Source organism: Macaca nemestrina, chromosome 4, assembly GCF_043159975.1.
Source record: "Macaca nemestrina isolate mMacNem1 chromosome 4, mMacNem.hap1, whole genome shotgun sequence".
NCBI classification, from domain to species: Eukaryota; Metazoa; Chordata; class Mammalia; order Primates; family Cercopithecidae; genus Macaca; species Macaca nemestrina.
Genome location: NC_092128.1, coordinates 73,565,607 through 73,584,349, shown reverse-complemented (window position 1 = coordinate 73,584,349; position 18,743 = coordinate 73,565,607). Strand labels below are relative to the sequence as shown.

The window sequence follows — 18,743 nt, the reverse complement described above, 5'->3', positions numbered from 1 at the left end:
AAAGTTCATGCTTCATAGCTTGATTAAATCAGATAGATCTTTCAAAAATTGGCCTTAGCTTATCTCTCAACACTTCCAGAATCTGTGTGTGCTTTCTACTAGACAAAAAAGTAACTTTTCTTCTTATGAACATAAGACCATTTGTGCCATTTCTGCAGCACTTATTCATATTGATTTGCATTGGCCTTATTTGTATGTAAAAGGAATTTACCAGAATGCAGGTTTTCTATTGTACTTACTTTATATTCTATATAGCACCTAGTATAATTCCTTATCAGTGGTGTTAATTAAGTAAATTTGTATTGATCAAAGGAATTACACAAAGATGATTTTAATAATATATGTGATTGATACTGCATTATAATGAACATGACGTTCACTTGTAAAGCATTCAGTAGAAGTCCATGTTGATAAAACTTAATTGGCATTTCATTATAATCTTTGGAAAATCGAATTACATTCAGCTGGAGACCTTTAGATTTTGAAACAGGATTGTTTTCAAAGTCATATTAAACTAAAATAAGTTGATTTAGGAACTGAGTAATATTGTATAATGCCAATTTTAAAAATACAACACTTGGAAGGACTTAAGAATTAAATGCCTTAAAAAAAAACCCTAATGTAGATAATTTAGATTACTTGTTAGAAAAAAGTTGTGATGTCCTGGAAATATTTTTCTTTGGCATAAATGACAGTGATAGAAGTTGAGTAATGTGGACAATCTAACTTTATAGTTACTTTATTATCTCTGAGTTGTTAAATCTGGCAGGAAAGCTCATGTTCTGATCTACAGAATTCTAGTATGGTTTTGTGTCAGTATTATCCCATGTGCTTTCAGACACATGAAGAACAATATTTGCAGTGTTTTACCAAGATTTTCAGTAGATGATTCTGTTTATTTAAATATCTTGGAAGTAAAGCCTTTGATGAATCTGTCCTATAAAGTATTAGATAGATTTTAGTTTGAATAGCTGTCGTAATTACCTATAGTATTGTGTTTTGTAAGCTATGGCTCTTTTCTGTGGAGCTTCAGAAAGTAACACTAATATATATATTTTTTCAATTTATTATCATATTTTAAAGCAAAAACCTTTAACATCTAAGGAAATAATCAATTTAGACATGTTTAAAGTAATGTAACATTTCATTAGGAAAATATTAAATAATTTTGTCTAGATTTGAATTGGTTGTATGGGTATTTGTCAGTCTTTTGAAATGTAAGAAGGTTGGGTACTGGGCTTAATTCTTGGGTGATGAAATAATCTGTACAACAAATCCATGTGACATGAGTTTACCTGTATAACAAACCTTCACCTGTACCCCAAACCTAAAATAAAAGTTAAAAAAAATAAAAAATGTGTAATTTATAAAATATAATAAATAATAAATAAAATGTAAGAAGGAAATATACAGATATTTGTAGGAATTTGTAGCTTTTGTAGGAATATAATAAAGATATAAAAGCATGCAAGTGTAAGAGAATCAGAGAGAAGTAGTACATACCAAATTAAAAGATGGAATTGAATATTAAGATGAAATTAAAATAAAGAAGAAAGAGGAAATGTCCATAATTTGGGAGGAGTAGAAATTCCAAATTCCAAATTTATTTTTTATTGAGCTTGATGGAAAGAGTATCAGAAGAAGAGAGTTTGTGTCTAGAAGACCATTTCATTTCAGAAAATGTGTATGCTTAGAATGACATTATTTTTAGTTTATAATCTTGAATACGTTTATGTGAGTAATCATGTGTATACCTTCTTCTTTACAGCTTTCCATTGAAATAGGCCATGAAGTTAAAACCCAGAATAAATTATTATCTGAAATGGTAAGTGGTTATGTTTTTAAGAAATTTGATCTAATATTTGTGAATAATAAAATTTCAACTTTTATTCATTTTGAAATAGATACAGAGATCCTAAGTCCTTGATTCCCATCCATTTGTATATAATGTGTTTGGAATAACTATAAGGTTTATTTTTTGCCATGCTTTTGCATTTTTCATCTCGTCTCACACATGTAAGTGGGAGGAACAAGTGGAAGCCAATATATCTTTAATCCTGTTTTTAGAAAGATTGTTAAAAACTCAAGACAAATGACTATTTTGAGTAGTCTTAGAAATCTCAATAGTAGAGACTGCTAGTAATTTATTAACCAAGCAATCAAAAAGCACTTTATATCCAACCAACCAAATGTCGTTCACTTAATGGAAACTTACTCTTTTGCTTGATTTCCTAAGGATCACGTCTGAAAAAGGTGCTCATAAATTTGAACAGCCCGGAACCTTTTCTCTCTAACAACATATACCTTTTCTTGTTAGAGTCCTCTTCCATTTGTTAATGTTTATCTTGAATGTCACGCTTCTCTGAACCTTCTCTGGTTCCATGTGCTTTTAAAATTGTGCTATTCAAAAATGAATTTGGCATCAAAAGCAATGTTCTTGCTAAGCTTGTGCGCTGTAATCAGCTAGGGACCTCTTTAAAAAGGTATTGAAGAGACAATGTATTCTGTCTTTAAATACACTGATTTAGAATTTTGTGGGTAGGGATCTAGACATAAATATTTTGAAAGAAGCATCTCCGGTGATTCTGATGCATAACTGTGGTGAAGAACCATAGATCTAAAGTGTATGAGCCACATAGACACTGAGCTGTACAAAGGATATTATTATGCCAGGGCCTTTACATCTCAGGATATTAAAATTTCTGTGAAAGTATGTGTAATATTTCTAGTCCATACCTAGGCCTGTCTCATCTTTAGGATTTTCCAGCTATGTTTTAATATGGTAGTTTTTCCCCATCCATATTTATAGTCCTTATCACATTTTACTACCTCTATATGATGTTCTCTTAACTTTTAATAGACTACTTCAAAGTCAGCTGTCTAAACAAAAGGATATTAAAAGTAAAGGTCCAAGGCCGGGCGCGGTAGCTCATGCCTGTAATCCCAACATTTTGGGAGGATGAGGTGGGCGGATTACCCAAGGTCAGTAGTTTAAGACCAGCCTGGCCAACATGGTGAAACCACATCTCTACTAAAAATACAAAAAAATTAACTGGGCGTGGTGGCCTACGCCTGTAGTCCCAGTTACTTGGGAGGCTGAGGCAGGAGAATCACTTGAACCTGGGAGGCAGAGGTTGCAGTGAGCTGAGATTGCACCACTGCACTCCAGGTTGGGCAACAGAGCGAGACTGCATCTCTAAATAAATAAATAAATAAATAAATAAATAAATAAAGGTACATTTAACTGCTAACCCTATTACATTTTGGATGAATTCCTCTACTTGGGTAGCAATCAACCATTTGACCTTGGGGAGCAATGACACAACAAAAAATGGGAAGAAAAATCTGTATGATAATGCACAAAGTACTTACATTTATTGTTAATTCTTTTTTATCCACATAATTGGAATAACACCTAAATAGTTTTGAGTTGTTGAATTACTCTGTGGGGCTGAAGGAAGTGTTTATTGGACAGTGAAAGAGCTTTTTATTCACTGAGAGTATTACTGTATTTTGCATGGAGAAATCAGGCTGATTATCCAAGGTTATCAACAGGCTCCTGAATTAATTAAACACAAAACTGTCATTACAAATGTACTATGGTAACAGTTATTCAGTTACTTGGATGTGCATATGTAGACTTAAAATCTAACTATTATATTTTATTTGCCTTTATCTCTGATAGGATTCACAATTTGATTCCACAACTGGATTTCTAGGTAAAACTATGGGCAAACTGAAGATTTTATCCAGAGGGAGCCAAACAAAGCTGCTGTGCTATATGATGCTGTTTTCTTTATTTGTCTTTTTTATCATTTATTGGATTATTAAACTGAGGTGATGCATGTAATTGTGCATTTGGAATTTGTTCCAACTTAATGGCTTGGAGTACCACTTTGATAAAAATCAGCATCAAAACATTCCTTGTGTTCAAATACTGTGGCATTTTCCATTGAAAATTGCTGAATTTTGCTTATTTTACAAATCACATTAGTTAATACAGGGCTCTTTGAATACTGTTTCTTAATGACTCATTTTAGCCCCTATTTTCAGGGGTAGTGAGATGGTATGGCTCCACTGATTTCCAGTTTGTTTTTCTATTATTTGCCAACTGTCAGATTAAATAGCATTATAATATTTTGTTGTAAGCATAAATGCAGGTTTATGTTCCATGTAAGGAAACTTAGTGGGAGAGTAACAGAATACCTGGAGAGCCTAACTCTGAGCTCATGAAGTAGTCAACCAGTTTGTGGTAGAATGGTAATTGAATTTTCCTAACTGCATCAACTCTAATGATATACTCCCTCTCCTCCTTTATTTAGTTAAAATCGTAGGCTGATTTCTTTTTACTTACAATCTTCCTAATAATTTTTGATGATAATGACCCCTCATTTCTTTCTGCCCGAAGACCTCATTCTTTAAATAAAGCTTGTTATTTTGGCATATTTCTGGTAGGGCCTATTGCACATGTGTATCAATATAGTTATTGTTTCATATTAACTTTATAAATTCTCTTGGCTTATAATAGTTTTATGATTTTTACTATGTAGGTAGGATATTTGATTATCATTTGTGACAGAATAATGTGAAGTTAAGTAATTACTGAACTCTAAATGGAAATAGTATGCAAGAAACTCAGACGTTGAACTTGAAGATAAGAATATTGTTGCTTTAATCCAGTGTATTTGTTAATGGAAAGAAAAACATAAAGGCAGACTGTTGAGTAAAAAAAAAAAAATTAAAATATTGTTAATATTCTGTATTACTATTTTGGAATTTGTCCATTTATAGGCTCTGAAAATAAATTTTTAAATAAAATATATTAGTTGACTGTGTTGCTTCCTTGTTTAAGCCTCTTTTACATTCTTAATAGGATCTGAGAAATGGTCCTGAAAACTCAGATTCCAACCCAAATCAAGCAAAGCTAATATGTGTATTGTTGGAATTTGCTTCAAACAAATAAGCAAATCTTGACTGTATTTCAAAAATCTCTTTAATTCTTTATATTTTTGGTTATGAATGTATTTTCTTTGATTTTGTTGAGTTTTCATTTCTTTTTGTTCATCCCCAATAACCTGTCAATTTGGGTCCTGTTTTTACTGGCTGCATTTGTCATTATTTGGGCCTCTACCTGACAGGTTAAAACCAACGGAATTGAGTGTGGTTAAGTGACTTAAACAGACAAGCCTGAGGTGTGATGGGAGAGGCACTGGTTTGAGTTACATGACCTGGGTTCACATCTCTGTTCCTTCACTTGCTCAGTGCTTTTGTCCTTGATTTCTTCATTACACCATCTATTTCATAGGATAATTGTGAGAAGTAGATAATGTATTGTAAAGTGTCTGGCATGTGATAATCACAATAAATGTTGGTTCTCACTAACAGAAATTCTCAGAAAAGGTAGTTATTTTAAGGACAAGACAATAGGTTGTTTTCAGGCTTTGAGGTGATGAAATTCCTCCAAGTAGGTATTTTCATCAGACAATTGGAGAGTGACTCATTCATTCAAGAAGTTTTTAACTGTACTTTGTGCCAAGTATGTGACACCAGAGCTCAGGGGAGACTCAGAAATCACTGTCAATAATTAAAGTTGTGAAAAACGGGAAGAGCAGAAGGCCAAAGAAAATGACTTAAAGATGAAAACAGGATAATCAACAATGGAAGCAGAGGATATCAAAGCTTTAGGAAAACCAATGATGGCAAGAGAAGGATGGATTTCAGGATTGTTTGGCTATCTTATGGAAGTACTTTGTAAAATATTTAAAAACTTTAAATGTGGATAGTATCATCAAACAGAGATTTCAGGAAAAGGGATTTGGGGTGGTATAAAAGTGATTCTCATCACCGCATGGTTCAACATTTCTTATGATTTTTATTTCTAAGTACTATGTAAAGTAGGTCTCTACCTGGCATTTTGTCTTGCTCGTTCACATCACTGTGTCTGCTGAGATTCCTGGCAAATTGGCATGTCCCTGCCCACCAGGCATCCTTCTGCCAACACCCTCCTTTCCCATCTAAAACAAATATGCAACATTTTAAGCATCAGAATTCTGGAGCAGAGAACACTAGCACCTGTCCCCATGAAAAGCTCTGGTTCTATAAAATAGCTTTCCTGATTTTTTAATGCTCCTAAATTTCAAGTTAGATATATTGAATTTACTTCTTTGAGACAATGTTGAAAAAGTGCTTGATAATTTGGGTTTATGCAGTCAGTAAATAATGTCATCATTCTATACTGATGAATAAACTTTGACTAAATATTTACTGGGAAGCAGAGTAGCATCGTGGCTAAGTCCGAAGGCTGTACAGTTACACTGCCTGAGCATAAATCCTAGCTCCACCATTCACAGTATGACTTTGGGCTGATGACCTCTCCGTCTCAGTTACTCTATTTGTGAAACAGGAATAAAAAGTGTATAAAAATATAAAAATACACACATAGGCTGATAGGAATAATTAAATTAAATATTAAAAAATAGTAATTTTTTATTTCTGTGGTGTAAAATCTCCCACCACACTTGATTCCAAGCACTATTGTGACAGCACTGAAACACAAGAGTTGTGAAAATACATGCACAATTGGCTCTCATGAGTTGGTAAAAACTAAATTCAGTACACTGTGGTTATGTTGATAAATGTTCTTCAGAAATATTTAGAAGTTATTTGTTTCCTAAATGAGAACCTCTTACTTAAATTTTAATAGAGAAACTTCAGATGACATGAAATTAACTGGTGAATTAACTTGAGAATGATACCTTTCAAAGGCAATAGACACTTAGAAGATCATTTACACATTTTGCATATGTTAACTTTTTCTCAACTTGTATGGATAAAATCTTCCTACATTTATTGACCTTCCATCTTCTGGTGTTTGAAATCTTGTCTAAGAATCATATATGAAAAAGGCACGTGGTTATTGTTACTCTGGCTCTCTCCGTGCTTTTCCCTTCGGCTAAATGTTCAAGCAGGAGAGCAGGATCCTTCTGTGCATTTCATATAGCTTTGTTCTCTTTGTACATATATTGGCATCTATATCTTAGCCAAGTAATTCACCTTGTCCTTTTAGAAGAATTTTTCACAAAACTTGGAAAGACTCTTACAAAAACCAGAGAGATATGCAAAGTGCCAAGTTCAACTCTTAAAGTAATCTTTCCTTAATCTTCAAAATGAAGAGAAAGAAATAAACATAAAATGTTTCTGACCAGAAAAACAAGCATATACTAGATGTGAGACTCCAAAATTCATTCAAGCTTGATCATTTATAACTTTAGTAGCTAAAGTATAATGCAAAATGTAACCATATTATCCATTATAAATATAAGTATTCTACAAAGTCTTTGTGACACTTAGAAAAGAAAACCTGTTTAACGTTTCTTTTGACTAACTTTGCTAATTTCAACATGGGTTATAATTATACAATTATGTAAAGAATTGTTCCTACTATGCTTTCTCAAAGATCTATGATTGTGGTGTGATACACTTGAAAGCAGACAGCTGAATCTGACTTTTAGTATTTATGGCTTCTCTAATGCCTGTAATTAATTTAGAAATGAGCAGGAAAAAAATGAAATACATAGCATAAAAATGTACCACAGATATTAATATATAATGGAAAACCTTGTTAGGTCGTCAATTTACATTTTAAAAGAATATTTATAATTATTGCTTTCTCCTCAAGTTTATCTCAATTAATAAATAGTCCAACCAGCTGGTAATTTAGTAAGCTTTTACATTATTTAATAATCCATTTGCCATGCAAATATTATATGCATGCATATATATATATGCATGCATATTTACTCATGACTGTTAAATTTTTGTTCTAGGACTTCCCTAGAGAGGTTATACACATACATCCATCCTAAAATGTAACATCTGCTATGTAAAACTCATGTTTTTCTTCACCAGTGAGGAATTTTAAACTGTTAACGTCTTCAAAAGATATCTCTTTTGAAGATACGGTGTTTGATGGCATATGCACATAAACAATTTTTCAATTCTTTTAGAGATATGAATTCCTAATAAAGAACATAACAATTATGTAGAAAAGAACATTTTTATTATAAAAAATAAAATGTTTGTGTTTAATTCATTTAGGAAAGACATATTTGGTGTGTACCAACATAAAGGACCTTATGTTAAACACCCATGTTTTCCATTAAGCACTTGGCACAGTAGTAGATCCCAACAAGTGTTTGTTGAATAAATTGATGCTTTGGTTTTCATCTTTTCTACTAGAGAACATATCTTTTTAATCACCTCTCATTAAAATTCCAGTGCTGAGACCATAAAAAGCCCTGAATAAAAATGTATGGCTTGATTAATAACATACCAAGTTTACTTACTAGCTGAGCTTCTTTGAGTATTAGAGGTACAATATTTTAGCCATTCGATTAATTGGGGGCCAAAAATTATTGCTAAATTAAAATTCTTCTTACGATTTTCCCTACTGTAAAGCTGAGGGAAGATGGGTTAAAATTGAATGCCATGTCTATAGGGTCAAGTATGGATGCCACTTACTCAGGCACAAGTGGAAGAACAATTGAAGAAAGCTGTTTAATATTCTTCCTCTTCCATCAAAATTCACATTTTGTAATCAAGTATCTTAGTTTTAAAATGCACTTAAAAACCTTTTTTTCTCTAAACTCAGAACATAGCCTTGAAATGACTTTAAAACTCTGTTTCTCTCCCTTTCCCACCAGATGCTCCCTAGCACCATCACACTTATTTAATGATATGCTTGTTTAGAAACTTCCGGGACTACTCTAGAAGCAAACTAGATATGGAAACCCAGCTGTAGAACTCTCCCCCATCTAGAAATTAATTCAGAGGGGATAATCTATGACCCAGCCACAGTGAAGATGATACCAGCTTGGATTCTGTTCAGGTAGACAATAATTCAAGATAGTCATTGGAACAAGACGTGCAGACCTGGACCTTGCACAACTCCTGCAAGTTTCTTTTTTTAAACCCCCACAGTCAGCCCAAAAATTTGAAATGGTTTTGTAGAGGCATAAACCCAGTCATTTCCTCAACTGCCAGCATTTGATTAATACAGCTGCTTTCCTTCCACTATACCTCACCTCTTGTGTATTCGGCTTCTCAAGTGGCAAATGTCTGAACTTGCGTTCCATTACAATTTCAAGGCATAAGAGGTTTATCAGTATCTCTGACCCAAGCTGATCCAGTGAGTCAGGCATTTCATTCCCGAAAGCCTAGATTAAAAAAAAAAAACAAAAAACTATTTTTTAAAAATTTTTATTTTTTGTTATACTTTAAGTTCTAGGGTACATGTGCACAACGTGCAGGTTTGTTATAGATGTATACATGTGCCATGTTGGTGTGTTGCACTAATTAACTCATCATTTACATTAGGTTTATCTCCTAAGGCTATCTCTCCCCCCTCCCCCAACCCCACAACAGGCCCCGGTGTGAGATGTTACCCTTCCAGTGTCTAAGTGTTCTCATTGTTCAATTCCCACCTATGAGTGAGAACATGTGGTGTTTGGTTTTCTGTTCTTGTGATAGTTTGCTGAGAATGATGGTTTCCAGCTGCATCCATATCCCTAAAAAGGACATGAACTCATCCTTTTTTATGACTGCATAGTATTCCATGGTGTATATGTGCCACATTTTCTTAATCCAGTCTGTCACTGATGGACATTTGGGTTGGTTCCAAGTCTTTGCTATTGTGAATAGGGCTGCAATAAACATACGTGTGCATGAGTCTTTATAGCAGCATGATTTATAATCCTTTGGATATATACCCAGTAATGGGATGGCTGGGTCAAATGGTATTTCAAGTTCTATATCCTTGAGGAATCTCCACACTGTCTTCCACAATGGTTGAACTAGTTTACAGTCCCACCAACAGTGTAAAAGTGTTCCTATTTCTCCACATCCTCTCCAGCACCTGTTGTTTCTTGACTTTTTAATGATTGTCATTCTAACTGGTGTGAGATGGTATCTCATTGTGGTTTTGATTTGCATTTCTCTGATGGCGAGTGATGATGAGCATTTTTTCATGTGTCTGTTGGCTGCATAAATGTCTTCTTTTGAGAAGTGTCTGTTCATATCCTTTGCCCACTTTTTGATGGGGTTGTTTGTTTTTTTCTTGTAAATTTGATTGAGTTCTTTCTAGGTTCTGGATATTAGCCCTTTGTCAGGTGAGTAGATTGCAAAAATTTTCTCCCATTCTTTAGGTTGCCTGTTCACTCTGATGTGCAGAAGCTCTTCTTTTGCTGTGCAGAAGCTCTTTAGTTTAATTAGATCCCATTTCTCAATTTTGACTTTTGTTGCCATTGCTTTTGGTGTTTTAGACATGAAGTCCTTGCCCATGCCTATGTCCTGAATGGTATTGCCTAGGTTTTCTTCCAGGGTTTTTATGGTTTTAGGTCTAACATTTAAGTCTCTAATCCATCTTGAATTAATTTTCGTATAAAGTGTAAGGAAGGGATCCAGTTTCAGCTTTCTACTTATGGCTAGCCAGTTTTCCCACCACCATTTATTAAATAGGGAATCCTTTCCCCATTACTTGTTTTTGTCAGGTTTGTCAAAGATCAGATGACTGTAAATGTGTGGTATTATTTCTGAGGGCTCTGCTCTGTTTCATTGGTCTATATCTCTGTTTTGGTATCAGTTCCATGCTGTTTTGGTTACTGTAGCCTTGTAGTATAGTTTGAAGTCAGGTAGCATGATGCCTCCAGCCTTGTTCTTTTGGTTTAGGACTGTCTTGGCAATGCAGGCTCTTTTTTGGTTCCATATGGATGTTAAAGCAGCTTTTTCCAATTCTGTGAAGAAAGTAATTGGTAGCTTAATGGGGATGGCATTGAATTTATAAATTACCTTGGACAATATGGCCATTTTCACGATTCTTCCTATCCATGAGCATGGAATGTTCTTCCATTTGTTTGTGTCCTCTTTTATTTCATTGAGCAGTGGTTTGTAGTTCTCCTTGAAGAGGTCCTTCACATTCCTTGTAAGTTGGATTCCTAGGTATTTTATTCTCTTTGAAGCTATTGTGAATGGGAATTCACTCATGATTTGGCTCTCTGTTTGTCTGTTATTGGTGTTTAAGAATGATAGTGACTTTCGCACATTGATTTTGAGGCAATAATTAATAGCCTACCAACCAAAAAAACTCCAGAACTAGAAGAATTCACTGCCGAATTCTACCAGAGGTATAAGGAGGAGCTGGTACCATTCCTTCTGAAATTATTCCAATCAATATAAAAAGAGGGAATCCCCCCTAACTCATTTTATGAGGCCAACATCATCCTAATACCAAAGCCTGGCAGAGACAAAACAAAAAAAGAATTTTAGACCATTATCCCTGATGAACATTGATGCAAAAATCCTCAATAAAATACTGGCAAACCGAATCCAGCAGCACATCAAAAAGCTTATCCACCATGATCAAGTGGGCTTCATCCCTGGGATGCAAGGCTGGTTCAACATATGCAAATCAATAAACGTAATCCAGCATATAAACAGAACCAAAGACAAAAACCACATGATTCTCTCAATAGATGCAGAAAAGGCCTTTGACAAAATTCAGCAGCCCTTCATTATAAAAACTCTCAATAAATTTGGTATTGATGGAACGTATCTCAAAATAATAAGAGCTATTTATGACAAACCCACAGCCAGTATCATACTGAATGGCCAAAAACTGGAAGCTTTCCCTTTGAAAACTGGCATAAGACAGGGTTGCCCTCTCTCACCACTCCTATTCAACATAGTGTTGGAAGTTCTGGCCAGGGCAATCAGGCAAGAGAAAGAAATAAAGTGTATTCAATTAGGAAAAGAGGAAGTCAAATTGTCCCTGTTTGCAGATGACATGATTGTATATTTAGAAAAACCCATCGTCTCAGCCCAAAATCTCCTTAAGCTGATAAGCAACTTCAGCAAAGTCTCAGGATACAAAACTATTTTTTTTTTCTATTTTGTTTCAGAAACACATTCTGAGAAATGCATTGTTAGGTGATTGGTTTCGTCCTTATGAGAACATCCTAGAGTGTGCATACACAAACCTACATGGTATGTTCTACTGTACACCTAGGCTATGAGGTGTACCCCATTGCTTCCAGGCTACAAACCTGTACAGCATGTACTATACCGAATAGTGTAGACAATTGTAACACAGTGGGAAGTATTTGTGTATCTGAACACATCTAATCATAGAAAAGGTAATGCATTGCACTGTGATGTTACAATGGCTACATCACTAGATTATAGGAATTTTTGCAATGTTACAATGAGTACAACATTACTAGATTATAGGAATTTTTGCAATGTTACAATGGCTACAACATTACTAGGGGAAAGGAATTTTTCAGCTCCAATTAATCTTATGGGACCACCATCATATATGTTGTCCATTGTGGACCTTAGCCAAGAAGTCTGCATTTTACTCAAAGCCCTACAGCAAGATGTGTAATCCACTTAGCCCACAATGTAAGTGGTGACATCTTACCAGGGAATTTCAGTGGCACATAAATTAAGAATGTATTCAAGCAACAGGCGGGTCATATCCCTGGTGTTGGCAATTAGGCATACCCAGTTAGCTTAGCATCCGTGAGTAGTTCACATTTTGCTGCCATTGATGATGCAGTCATCACCTTTCTTCACATTTCTTATGCTGATAAAAGGGAATCAGAGAAAAAAGTTTCAGTTTTCAACTTTCAGAACAGGCAATCCATTCTCGTTTGTGAAAGGCAAGTAACAAATATTAACAACTTAGAAACTCAGCTCTTTAGGTCTACCATGGATTTTCAGAGCTAAAACTTTCCAGTCTATGCAATGGATTATAGAATTTTGAATTGAAAATGAGACACTATTTAATTCAAACATTATTTTATAAATTCAAGTTTCTGGCCTTCACATGTTCACAGGTATAATTGAGAGATAACTGAGGACAAACTGAATCAAGAGGATGCACATAGGTAGAATAACAAAATCGAACAGATTTGTTTTTCTTGTCTGGCTACCATCAACTCTCATTATTTCTAACCATTAACTTTAGCTGAGAAGATAACAACAGAAATGGTAAGGACAGAATAATAGGGTGAGGGGAGCAAGAAAAAAGATAAAACATTTAAATCTCAATATCACAGGAGGACCACTGTGGTCCATTGCTAACTTTACAACCACCAACTCTTAAGATGCTCTAGGTCCTTGGCTGTGTGTTTCTGCCTTGATCCCTTAGTTGCTTATCAGTTTGGAGGGTGGTGTTTGAATGACTGTGTCTTTTATTTAGTTGGCATGTCCATATTCATTGAGTCCTATTCCATTGAGCTCAACCTAACATTCATAAGAGCTGGATCATTGCTCTGTTAAAAACACATTTATATTAAGTATATGAGGTGATGTTTTGTACTTAAAACTCTCCATTTTTTGGTTTGAATACAATTTAGTTTGAATACATTATAAAACAGTTTGAATACATTACAATATAGTTTGAATACATTATAATATAGTTTAGTTTGAATATAACTCTCCATTATTTAGCTTGAATACAGTTTAGTTTGAATACATTATTTAGTTTGAACTATTCTGTTATAAACCAGCATCACACAGGTTAATAATAATAATAACAATTTATTAGGTGAGAGACAGTTCTGAACACTTTATGTAATCTAGTTCATTTAACCTGCATAATATCCTTAAGGTGAATATTAGTAATAGCCTTATTTTGCGCATAAAATTCTGGCCCAGAGCCATTAAACAACTCAAAGTCACATAATGTTTGGAATTCGGGCAGTCTATCTCCAAAGCCTGCATTCTTAATCACACACAGTTTTTGTAACTCAGCATGAAACTTTATAGAAAGTCTTCCCACACTCAAGGTAGATTATAAAGTTGAAAGAGGACCAGCAACAGTAGCCATATTTCTAACTTTCTGGAGTTGGGAGCATGGTTGGGGAAGGTGGCAGAGACAGTGTGGGGAAGGGCAGAGTTATAGAGGTGAGAGAATGGGATAGTAAGACTATTTTGCTAGGAATTGAGCCTGATTAAAAATTTTGAATTTTCAAAATATACAGTGGGAATATCTATTCTTTATAGCTTCTGAAAAAAGCAAACTATTTTAATCTCCTATCTTCTGAATTTGATGTGTAAATCAGTAGTTGAATTTGGCTAGAGACTGTACTAGGCACAAAAAAATCTGTATAACTCCATGATACCTGGTATTTTCTTTTGTCCTGTGAGGCAATATAGTACTAATACATGACTAAGTTTTCTAGGTAGAAAAATTTGTTCATTTAGCCATATTTATATCTGGATTTTCTTTGAAAACTTTTTTTTTTAATCGTGCAATGCTTTATAGTGCTCTGATTTAAATTTCCATCAAGCATTTACAAACACAATCTGGAAGCTATTTTGTAGTTCATTATACAAATAGGCATATTGAAGCACAAAAGGAAAGAATGACAAGCTAATCAGTGCTATGTTTTGCTACTCTAATTACAACATTTTTCTTTAACCCACGACATTTATCTTTGTTTCTGATTCATCCAATTTCCAGGAAAGGAAGTGGCCTTTTTCAGTAGAAGGAATTTCGTCTCAAATAAGTTACAATTAATGTTCACCTATTTGGCAGAATGACATTTTAACAGTACTGAGAGGTTTGACATAGTTGTCCACCAACTCTTCTCAGATGTACTGAGTTGAATAATGGTTCCTAAAGATTCATGTGCACCCAGAACCTCAAAATATGACCTTATTTGGAAATAGCATCATTGCAGATATAATCTAGGTAAGATCAAGCCACACTGGGTTAGGGTGAGCCGTAATACAATGACTAATGTACTTACAAGAAGAAGGACATTTGATGGGCACAGAGGCACAGAGAATGCCATGTGGAGACAGAGGCAGAGACTGAGCAACATGCTTGCAAGCAAAGCAACACCAAGGATTGCCAGCAACCACCAGAAGCTAGGAGAAGGCAAGAAAGGGTCCTACCCATGAGCCTTCAGCAAGAGCATGGCCTTGTCAACACCTTGATTTTGAAGTTCTAACCTCCTGAACTGTGGGATAATAAATTTCTGTGGTTTTCAGCCACCAATTTGTCAGAGTCCCTAGGAAACTAAGACATCAGTCATTGCAGCATCATGGGTTGGCTAGGAGTGCCTGGGATGAAAATCCAGATGCACAAGAGTGAGATTCTGGACAGCAAAATACACGGCTCTGGCTACCACATTCTCCTGAGTGCCAACTAAAGCCAATGCAGTCAGCTCTGTGGCTATTCTAGGGAATATTTTCTCAAAAGACTTTATTTCTTTTCCTTTTTTTTTTTCATTTTTGCAATGCGTGACTGAAGAATTGAATTGGGTAAATAATGCACCCAGATTAGTAGAAGCAAGAACCTGAAATGAGGCTAAAATCAAGGAAAATATTCTGAAATGAGGGCCCACTAATAAGAAGACACTAACCCTTTCCAAATGATATAGTGTAATTCTGTAAGCATTTTTCTTCTACTACAATTTTGTACAGAGTCATGGCTCATCTTAATTTCATCTTAAATTTTTTTAGGTCCATGAATGTATATCAAACTTAGCCACTGATTCAGAAAACATATTATATATCCCTAAATGTAGAGGAACTATTATAAATTTTAGTCCCCTACAATATTGCAAGTTTTGGCGATTTTTTTTCCCATGAATCAGAGACCAGTTCACGTCTTTTTAGGGAATTCAATATATTGAGGTGAACTACCAATGCAATAATGTTTTAAAGACAAGAGTTAATCTTGCCATGGCATGAATAAATAATTAATAGAGATGTACTCCATGAAGAAGTGAAAGGGAGGATGTGTTCCAACTAGAATTGGGAAGAATAACGTGACACCAAATAACTTTTTCTATTAGTGATAGGAAAACAGAAAATCACAGGTCAAAAATAATCATCAAGCCATGGGTCATGCCTTAATCATTGAGTGAATGCTAAATGGGGAATCCCCCATGACTCTCTTAATTCCTGGCCTGGGCCACCTCTGGCCTTCTGGTACTGATTTTTTGGCATCAGGACCAACTTTGGATCTAGAAGAGGGAATTGTCTGAAGAATGCCTTATCTGCCCTGTTCTTTCCCTAATGTAGGCTCAATTACGTCAGTGCTAAAGAACATCAGAACCTTCATATTATGAGAAATATATATACTCTTTTCTCGAGCAGAAGTAATAAAAATATTCTTACTGAAATATGTAGAGGTGTTTATAGTATTAAGCACAATTTAAATAAACAAGCAAAACTATCCCCTCTCTTGGAGACAAGGGACAAAATTCTGTATTATTTATTCATTTCTTATGTCCTCAGAACCTCAAAATATGACCTTGTTTGGAAATAGTGTCTTTGCAGATATAATCTAGTTAAGATGAAGCCACACTGGATTAGGGTGAGCCCTAATCCAACGACTAATATCTTTACAAGAAGAAGGACATTTGATGGGCACAAAGACACGGAGCATTCCATGTGGAGAATAAATTCCCAACTATACTTTCAGTCTCTTGAGGGCAAGGACAGGATGTATACACATTTAATCTTTATTATCCAAGCCCAATATAGTATCTGGCACATAGTAGAAACCCAGTGGACTGAATGAACAAATAAATTCATAAAGTAAGGGGCAGCTGAACCAGAATCACCAAATTACAGAGTTCTAGACACCCAGGTAAGTAAATTTGTTTATGACTGAGAGTTGTCAATTATAATGGGATGCCAGAGTGAGAGAGAATTCCTGGCTTCCAAGACCATTGGAACTATCATCTTATACTATGTTTCTATTTGCTAGAAAGTCACATATTACAATGAGCTTCATAATTATAGACTGATCTATATAGAGTCATATTTCAAGCAGTGTGCCATGATTTCATAAAATATTTATTAAGCTTCTGTCAATAGTCTACTAGATATCATAGAAAAATATATATAAAATCCTGCCTTTAGCAGGTTGTGACATGGCTGAAGATGTTTACATTCATCACTACAATTAAGCAATACAGCAGATGCGAATAGATGTGTGGTGGGATAAAGAGGGAGTAGTTTTTATTTAATATCTGTATCAGATCCAGACTCTGAGTCATACCACAGCCACTCAGCTTCGCCTATCCACTCTCCCCACAATCCCTCACTTCCTTTGTTTCCCAGCTGGAAGGACCCTGGCACTGACCACTGGTCTTACAGTTTAATGCTGTGACTTCTGCCACTGCCATGCACACCCTTGGATCAGTTCCCATTGTCACTACTGACGGCAACACCTGCTCTATCACCAGACTGGGGAAAGAGAAGGTGTTACTTCTCCAGTGGCTGCCTGGGAATGCTACTTGGAAGTACGATGGATTTAATGACTTCTAGGAGGACTTCAACCAATGAAAGACAAAGAGACAGGCAGCAGCCAGTTGATACATTACTTGGATTCCAGGAATTGCCCTTCTGGAGAATTTATATGAGAACCAGAAACCTACTGTGTTTCCTTTGAGGCTATGGACAGCTTAGTAGTATGCTCTCTTTGCATTTTGGTCCCCTTTCTTCTCTGCCTTGCTGCTGTTTTCCGAGATTTACTTCCCAATAAGCTTTTGAATCAGGCTTTGTTTTTCAGGAAATGTGGGCCAAAGCAGTACTTGGAAAATATTTTACTTGAGAGAACATGATAGCTTTTTGCTATTTATAAGAATTCATAGACAATCCACTACTGAAGTAATGCAAACAATTAATGACCTTTTGCTTCTCTCACAATGTGGAATGATAGAAGCAATTCAATGACCAATCATCCCAGTTTGCAGAGGACTGAGAGATTTCCCAGGGCATGTGACTTCTAGTGCTGAAACTGAGAAAATCCTGCACAGACCAGGAAGAGTTGGTCACTATGAAAAGCAGTTAGGAGAAATTTACAAAGGTAGGCTGAATTTGTGTCTACACCCCCAACAGCAAACACACAGAAGTGACAGATAAAATACTACAAATATTAACAAAACATTCATATAGGAATAAATGAAAGAAGGGGACATCTCCAGGTGGCAGAATTGAAGAAACTATCTAAAATGAAACCCAGAGACAAAAAACAGAAAACTAAAAGTGATACTAAGATAGGTAAATGGCGACTTTCTCAATTACACTTGAACTCTTGAGTGTGTACTTTCGCATTGCAGTAAAAACTTCTTTGCCTTTCACTTCAAAGAAAAAAAAATGGTAAAACGAGAACTCCAACATATATAAGATCACATTATCAGCAAACACAGACAGTTTTACTTCTTCCTTTCTGATACGGATGCGTTTAAAAAGTTTTCCTTGACTGATTGCTCTCACTAGGACTTCCAGTATCATGTTGAGTAGAAGTGGCAATGGTGGGTATTCTGGCCTTGTTCTGGATCCTAAAGGAAAATATTTCAACTTTTCCCATTGAATATAATGCTGGCTGTGGGCTTTCCGTGTATGGCCTTTATTAGTTGAAGTAATTTATTTCTACTGCTAGTTCTTTGAGAGTTATTATGGAAGTGTGTTAAATGTTATCAAATGCTTTTCTCATGTGATTTTTATCCTTCATCTTGGTAATATTGTGTATCATGTTAATTGATTTTTGTATGTTGAACCATCCTTGTATCCCAAGGATAAATTTCACTTGATCCTGGTGTATGATTCATTCTTTTAATATGCTGTTCAATTTAATTTGCTAGTTTTTTGGTGAGAAATTTTGCATCTGTGATCATCAAGATTGTTGGCCTATAGTTGTTTTTCCTTGCTGTTGTTAA

General features: G+C 35.1%; 1 protein-coding gene across 2 annotated transcripts in view; it reads left to right on the top strand.

The window, feature by feature from the left end:
* Positions 1–18,743, top strand: part of LOC105475525 (Bet1 golgi vesicular membrane trafficking protein) — a 43,690-nt gene that overhangs the window by 5,729 nt on the left and 19,218 nt on the right. The window contains exons 3-4 of one of the 2 annotated variants that reach the window (XM_071094842.1): positions 1,769–1,825; positions 3,686–3,719. In XM_071094842.1, coding sequence (XP_070950943.1) covers positions 1,769–1,825; positions 3,686–3,719 — 91 coding nt within the window. Of the gene's footprint in view, positions 1–1,768; positions 1,826–3,685; positions 4,819–18,743 lie in introns of those variants that run through there. The other variant, XM_011730849.3, reaches the window with a different exon arrangement.